The sequence below is a fragment of the Orycteropus afer genome, unplaced genomic scaffold (genome assembly GCF_000298275.1).
Source record: "Orycteropus afer afer isolate SDZICR_OR568_19922 unplaced genomic scaffold, OryAfe1.0 scaffold00299, whole genome shotgun sequence".
Lineage (NCBI taxonomy): Eukaryota > Metazoa > Chordata > Mammalia > Tubulidentata > Orycteropodidae > Orycteropus > Orycteropus afer.
The window spans coordinates 60,740-68,911 of NW_006921886.1; the positions used below are offsets into that span (position 1 = coordinate 60,740).

The window sequence follows — 8,172 nt, forward strand, 5'->3', positions numbered from 1 at the left end:
TTATTTGGAAAAGAAAATGTCTTGTGCAGGCAACAAAGTGGACACCTTGTTCCAGAACATGTGGGATGGGAATATCTAACAGGGTAACCAACGAAAATAGCAACTGTGAAATGAGAAAAGAGGAAAGACTGTGTTATATTCGGCCTTGTGACAGTAATATATCAAAGATAGTAAAGGTAAAGTTTAATTAGAATTCAGTATTAAGAGACTCTGAAAATGTGTGTGTACATGTTTTGGAGGAGAGGATGGTATAGTTTATGTTATGAAAACAGAACAATTCATTAAAAGCCTTAAAGTCAAAGTTTAGGGGAAAGCAGGTATTAATCTCTTTGTCCTTATGTGCCATTGAGTTGATTCCTACTCATATTTGGTGGGAAAAATTTTACCAAGCAGAGAAGTGATGTTAACCTCCTGATTCCAGACATTAACAGTTTAGAAATGGGCATCTTGATCAGGGTGGTTTGTTGTGGTGACCCACGCTGCATACTCTTCTTTTAGATCCTTTCCAGACTTAATTTTTTTCTGTATTAATTTTATATAATGGGATCAAAGCAATGAGTTAAGATATTTTGCTTGTTATAGCATAATTAATAAAACAGTACATAAGGAACATTAGAATAAAGAAGTACTGATCTCAGTTATCTATCACTAACTTGGAAGGGGACTACACCATTTCCAAAATGCTCCTTGTTTAGATAGTAACCTTGCCAAAGGACTATGATGAAATATTCACTCTAAGATTGCTGGGTGTAATTAGAGTTGATGCTGTATCTAGAAATAGGCCATATGATTGTCTAAATAGAAGATCTCTCTCATTCCCAAGTTCCTTCCCTATCACAATGACAATGACAATTCAAATTTAAGAGATTACAGTATTATTTACATACCCACCTACCCAAAAATGTGTGAGATGTATTAGGGAATTTGCTAAGTCTTAGGAATGAAAACATTTAATAGGACATCGTCCCTGGATTAACTTCTACCTATTGTGGACTTACGAAAACAGGAGATAGCAAAAACAGTAGAGGAGAGGGCCCTGCAATATGATGGAGCAAGAAGAGGGAGGACGGACTGGTGCTAAGAAGGAATTTTAACAGTAGAAAAGGGAGAGAGTGCTGGAAGTCACTAAGTGGCAACTATTATTAACATACTTGAAATAATTATAGTTGTGTGTGTGAGAATGTTCTATAATGTCACTTTCTGAACTCTTAAAATCAAATTTTAAGATTGACTTCTTAATTTTTTGTGTCATTTTAGATTCCCAAAGGAAAAACATGCCAACCTACTTTCCAACTCTCCAAAGCGGAAAACTTTGTCCTTTCTGGATGCTCAAGCACCCAGAGCTATAAACCCACCTTCTGTGGAATATGCTTGGATAAAAGATGCTGCATCCCTAATAAGTCTAAAATGATTACCATTCAATTTGATTGCCCAAATGAAGGGTCTTTTAGATGGAAGATGCTGTGGATTACATCCTGCGTATGTCAGAGAAATTGTAGAGATCCAGGAGATATATTTTCTGAGCTCAAGATTCTCTAAAATTAAGCACACAGTGGAAAAGTAGGGTTAGGGAATCATGTCATCACACCAAAGAATCTGTGTGGTTATATACGGGTGGGAAATCAATTTTATTGGTTAAAAAATAGAATACCCTAAGGAGTAAGAATGCCTAGCTATTCTAAGATCACTGCATTTAAGGCATTAGAACTGATTTTTAAAAGGTTCTCTTAAAAATATATATGAAATTAAAATTTAAATTGAACATTTATTTCTAAAGTATGTCCTATAATTATATAACTAGAAAGATATTTGATTTCAATTATGAAGTCTACATACATTAGAAAAATTATAATTTATAAGAAGACATCTTATTCTATACAAACTATGGAATCTGCTTTTCTATGTTTAACATGTGTAAAAAGCACATCAAATTTTTAAAACTTCACTGGTACTTTGACATTGTAGTCTACGCTCCCATCAGATATAGACTCCTAATCATTACAGGGTGAGCAAGATTCTGGATTAATTCTTGAAGAGAAAAAGATTAAAATGTAAATATATTCATAATTTCCATTGCCTTATCTACATAAAATATGTACATAAAGAGGAAGTGAAAGTTCCCTGGCCACTGTTAACAACTGTCATCTATGGTTTTACACCAAACACTGAAAAACAAAACAAAACAAAAATTTCCTTAGTAGAAACTAAGAACAATATCATTACTTTGCAAAGGTAATAAACTTCAAAAACAGAACATTAAAGGAAAAACAGAAGATTGTTTAGGCTTGAAAATAAATTGTACCTAAAAAGTAGTTCATTAAATGATAAATCAATCTATGAATTTTAAATAAGTTATGATTTAAAATAAGCTCTGTTAAAGATAAAACTGAAGGTTATAGTAACTGGAACAATTTCACAATTATAGCTACTAACTGCCAAGGATGGAAGAATATGTAAAGCTTAGTAATGTTCTGTTCACTTGTATAAATGGTGACATGCAAAATAATGATAACAAGTAGCAATGCTGAAAATTATGGACATTTATTATTATACAATCAAGTGGTTTGATAAGAAAAGCAATTATATTTTTAAATAATTTAATAAAAAATATGTAAAAATAAAGACAAACATTGTGATTCTTTTTAGTGCAAACAAGTCACAACCAAAAATAAAACCTCCTTCATAGTTACAACAAAACCTACCCCTGAGAAGTTAAGTGAATATTATATAGAAATCAAGAGAATTCAAACTTAAGATCAAAATATAAATCGTAAATAAATACAAAAATATATCTGTACAAGACTTTTATTAAAGACATGATTATCACTGTATATATGCCTTACTAGGAGACTGTTAATAAAGTAAAATGTTGAAGAACTCTCTTCTTCTCAATTTTAGATGAGTAGTTTTCTGAAATACTCTTACCTCGTATTTTTCTGAAAGTGCTTAAAGTTAAGATACTAGGACTTCACTAATTTCACCAGTGGTTTCATCAACTACAAACTGTGATTAAATAGGAACTTTCGGAAAAAGTAACAAGAACAACAAAAAACCTTCCTGGTGATATGAGAAACACAAACCGGGCGTTCTCAATCACAAAAATTCTGAACCAGAAAGGTAAAGTAACTAAAAACTGTGAAATTATTTAAAAATGAAAGCTGCATTTTTCCCCCCTACACAGCTACTCTTAGTCTAGGTAAATCTTCTACAGGCATGCTTTTTGTGGCATCCAGCTGGTTATATTCTTGTATGAGTGCTGATAAAGATGACACAGCTTCAGTAAAACAGCTTTCCTCCATTCCTTCGACTTGTAGATAGTGATGAAGGTGAGCCTATAAATAAAACATTGGGTAAAGTTTACCGTTTTAGGAAACTTAATACACATAGCAATCCTGTAAGATGAACACATCTTAACTAGCCAAAATAAACACACATAGTTACAAAGGCGAACTGATAATTACCTTTTTCTTGTACAGCCTCCTGAATCGCTCTCTCAGTTCCATAAAGGTAGGTTTCACGCATGTGTTATTTGCTAAAGCTAATAATGAATGAGAATGGCCCACAGGAGGTACTGAACACAGGCTGGTCTTCCAGCCTTCTTGATTCCAGGAGACAAACTGTAGAGAAGGTTTTAATCTAAGACAGGAAAATTCAAAGGTAAGAATTAGGGTACTAAAAATGTCTGTCCATATTAGTTAAACTAGGACATTACTGATGATATAATTCTAAGTGCTTAATTTATAATGTATATGATCTATTTCTTACTATTAAAAACAAAACCAAAAGAACCCCTGACATCAAGTCGATTCCTACTCATAGCAACCTCCACTGGGTTTCCAAGGCTATAAATCTTTACGGAGGTAGATTGCTTCATCTTTTTCCTACAGACCAACTGGAAGGTTTGAACCGCTAACCTTCTGGTTAGCAGCCAAATGCCTTACTCACTACTCTACCAGAACTCCCTATTTCTTACTATTCTTTATATTTCTTACTATCAGCAGCATCAAAATTAGTTCAGGTTAACAGTCTCACAGTGAGCTAAGGAATATTTAGTAGGAAGACATTAAAATGGCTGTGATGTTGATTCAAAAAGTTAGAAACACATTCTTTAACATAAATCTGGAGATTAAAAAAAAAATGAACTTACTATAAGTTTCCTTATTTTGCAATTCAATAGACACAAATCGTAAATTTAGAAGGTATAGTAACTCTGGTGGCATAGTGCCTAAGGCATTTGACTGCTAACCAGAAGGCTGGCGGTTCAAACCCACCAGCCACTCCTCGGAAGGACGGTTGGAAAATCTACTTCCATAAAGATTTACCACCTCAGAAACCTAATGGGGGTCTCTATGAGTCAGAATCAACTCAATGGCAGTGAAAGTGGTTTTTGGTTTAGTAACAGTAGTACTAGTTGGAATAATACAGGTAATAACAAAAATCAGCTCAAGTAACAAAGTTAGCTAAAACTTTGAACAAATTCAGAAATTAAGACTTCCCAAATATCATTTAATATCCATAAACAACGACTTTGTACTATTATCTATATATTTGAGGAAAATAAGCCAGAGGCTAACTTTCTCAAGGTCACACTTTAGTGACATTGTTAGAATCTGAAGACAGACAGTTTTAACTACTCTGTTACACTGTCCCAAATAGTGCACATAATGAATTATCTTGAAAAACAGAAAACTAAACCTTTCAATATTTCTGCGAAGATCCGAAATCTGTACATTTCCTCTAACCATTAAGGCACATGCGAGGTAGAGACTATGTTTGGGGTCAGCTCGAATTAGCTGGTAATCTTTGCTAAAAGCATCTGAAAACATCTGATCCAACCTAGAGAAATGAAAGTCTTATTTAAACAACATAATAGTTTTTATATAACTATAAAATAAAATGACAATCATCTATACACAAATAAACTACACACAAATATATACCCAAACTCACCTATCATTTTTTCAAAGTAATCCTGATGACAAGCATGAGAAGAAATCATGCCGTGTCTATCCTTTTACTTTTGGGGTGGGGGGTGGAAATGCTTCTGCAATACGTTGGTGATTTCTGGTAACTACAAAATCCTAACTTCGGCATTAATGAGCTCTATGTAGTATGTAGTACGCAGATTTCAGAAACTTATCATTATTTAATTCAGTATGCTCATCTACTTTATACCAGAACTACCAAAACTAATTAAAAGCCTATGCTATTAAGGTTACTTTGTCTCTATAACATACATTACATCATAGCCATTAGTAGGAAGCTATGGAACAATAACGTTTGGTTCTCTTATAATAGATAAAACTCTGCATAGTACTCCTGCAGAGGGAGTCTTGTTAAGATTCTATTTTATCCTTCAGTTAAAGGCAGGAAGGTAAACGTGACTAAAAAAATTTGTATCTAATAATACATAGCTGCTAGATCCTTAATATGGCCATATTCTGGTTTTTAAATTCTGTTTAACTCAGTATAAACAAACTGACCTATGCCTGCCTTTAATAATTCTAGGCAGAGGTATGTGAGCTGAATTTGCAGAATGTCTGGAGAGAGGTGTGTAAACTATGCTGCCTTTTCACTCAACAGTTGCTTACTAAATGGCTAGCTACTGTGTGCTAGGTTCTATTCTAAGTGCAAGGGGTCCTGCAGGCCTGCCCTGATAGACTTCACACAGGAGCTCTGGTGGCATAGTGCCTAAGGCGTTTGATTGCTAACCAGAAGGCTGGTGGTTCAAACCCCCCAGCCTCACCTCGGAAGGAAGATTGGGCAATCTACCTACCTCTGTAGAGATACCACCTTGGAAACCCAAGGAGGGGTCGCTGTGAGTCAGAAATGACAGCAGTGAGTTTCTTTCTTTTTTTATTAATAGAGCGTACATTATATCCCAATTATCTAAAAGTAAAAGGGATAGAGGACTCCTTAGGGGACAGATGGACTTTGGAGAATTCAAGCATCCCATTACTGTGTTCAAAGTTTGGAGTGGATGTGCTTTGGGGCATTTTTATGGAGTTGACGTACCGATGTTTCATCAGAGGAGGACACCCAGAAAAGGTCAAGGACTACAATATAACAAGTAGGCAAACCCACTTTTGATTTTTCTCCTCATCTCATAAATTATAAAAATGAGGAACTATTTATAATTACTGGAATACTTATCTTTATTTACATTAGAAATGTAATTTCAAGAAACACACACTCTCTTCTGAGCTTATTTTCTTTTGCTAAAAATGGATTAGGTACATAAATTAACATAATCCAAAGTCAAAACAATTCTCACTTGTTTGGAAACTACTTACAAGAAATTAAAACAATTTTGAAACTATGCCTTTTAGTAGCATAATTTAAAAAAATGTCCTATTTGGTCAAGAATAAAAGTGTCCATATGAACATTTAATCAATGATTACATATTCCATTCACTGTGCAAGCTATTGTTCAGCCAAAACACTATGATTAGGTAGTTTTCATCCCTTCTAGTATAGATGAGGAGCTCTGGTGCCGCATTTGACTACTAACCAGAAGGCTGGCAGTTCAAACCCACCAGACACTCCTCGGAAGGAAGACTGGGCAATCTACTTCCGTAGTGATACTACCTCGGATACCTAAGGAGTGGTTGCTATGAATCAGATCTGACTTGACGGCACTGAGTGTTTTTTTTGTGGTTTAGGTACAATAGAGAGGAGTGCCTAAAAGTCATCTATGGTGCTGGGGCTGTGCTAAGAGTTTTAAAACATATTATTTAATTTACAAAATAAGCATGTGAGGCAGGTACTCTGAATACCATTTTTAGAAATGAGAATATAAAGGTGAGAGCTTTCAGTGACCTGTCCAAGGCCCAGTAGCTAGTAAGTAACAGAACTGATTCAGACTCAAGTCAGTCTGACTTCAAAGACCTTAATTTTTTTCACTAAAAATTACATCTATTAAATTTCATAAGCCAAAAAACTTAATCACTAGATTTACCTACAAATAGTTTAATACTGGCATTTTTAAACAGTGATTTCTTATTTGGAATAGTGTTCATCTAATGCAAAAATAGCTGTCATCAACTACATTTTTTATTCCCCTCTCATAAATTAAATGTATAAAAATAAGATGTATGAAGAAGTAACTAGAGTTATCATAAACTTTTTTCCTCTCAAATTTTTTTTTTTAAGTAATTCATGTTCTACAGAAATTGGAACACAGCGACTATACCTTACCTTCGAGGGGGAACATTAACATCTGCCAGTGTATACAGCGGCGTGAGGCTTGACACAAGATAATGAAGTTGGGGAAAAGGAACTAAATTCATGCTGATTTCATTAAGGTCCATATTAAGAGATCCTTCAAACCTTGCAGAGCTAAAAAATTAACATTAAAACAATAAGAAAGATTATAATTTTAAAATGATACACTTTGGATATAGCTTGATTTATTCAGCAGGCATTTTCTCAAATCCTTTTTTGTACACTGTTCTTTAGTGCAGAATACATGGATTTTTTTTGGCAGGGGCTGTATTAGTGAAACTCAGTATCATGAACAATCATGTATGGAGATATTTAAAATATATAAACATGTAACTATATTGTTGTTTCTGTGTGCTGTCAAATCAATTCTGACTCACAGTGACCCTGTAAGTCAGAGTAGAACTACCCCATAGGGTTTTTTAGGGTGCAGTCTCTATGGGAGCAGATTGCCAGGTTTCTTCTCCCTTGGAGTGGCTCGACAGCACATAACAACAACAACAAACCCGCCAAAAACCAAAACCATTGCTGTCAAGTCAATTTTGACTCATAGCAACCCTATAGCACAGAGGAGAACTCTTCATAGAATCTCCACGGCTGTAAATCTTTACAGAAGAAGACTGCCATATTTTTCTCCTGTGCAGCAGCTGGTGAATTCCAACACTTAACCACTGTACCACCAGTGCTCCTTTACAATACTATAGCAATACTTATTTTTGGATTATCTGAAATGTAACCAATGTACTATTATAGTTGATAAAAATACCTTATTTAGGGAGGCGGGGCAAGATGGAGGACTAGGCAGAAGGATTGCACAGACCCTCTTCAACAAAGAAAAGGGAAACCAATAAATACAGACACAGAAGATAATCTTGGACCCCTGAGCCTTGAAGGAAAGGATTTGGACTAAACCCCAACTAGCAGAAGAATTTGCGTGAAAATACCAAAAAA

General features: G+C 34.7%; 2 protein-coding genes across 2 annotated transcripts in view; one reads left to right on the forward strand and one right to left on the reverse strand.

The window, feature by feature from the left end:
- CCN6 (cellular communication network factor 6) overlaps positions 1 to 1,539 on the forward strand; it is a gene marked incomplete at its 5' end in the record, with an annotated part of 13,075 nt that extends 11,536 nt beyond the window's left edge. The window contains 2 exons of the mRNA XM_007951564.2: positions 1 to 176; positions 1,258 to 1,539. The exon at positions 1 to 176 is cut by the window's left edge and continues 7 nt beyond it. Of these exons, the coding sequence (XP_007949755.2) occupies positions 1 to 176; positions 1,258 to 1,539 (458 nt within the window). The remainder of the gene's footprint in view (positions 177 to 1,257) is intronic.
- Positions 1,540 to 3,173: 1,634 nt separating this feature from the next.
- Positions 3,174 to 8,172, reverse strand: part of TUBE1 (tubulin epsilon 1) — a 32,864-nt gene continuing 27,865 nt past the window's right edge. Inside the window, exons 9-12 of the mRNA XM_007951565.1 lie at positions 7,198 to 7,338; positions 4,696 to 4,836; positions 3,462 to 3,636; positions 3,174 to 3,332 (exon numbers count right to left, since the gene is read on the reverse strand). Of these exons, the coding sequence (XP_007949756.1) occupies positions 3,174 to 3,332; positions 3,462 to 3,636; positions 4,696 to 4,836; positions 7,198 to 7,338 (616 nt within the window). The remainder of the gene's footprint in view (positions 3,333 to 3,461; positions 3,637 to 4,695; positions 4,837 to 7,197; positions 7,339 to 8,172) is intronic.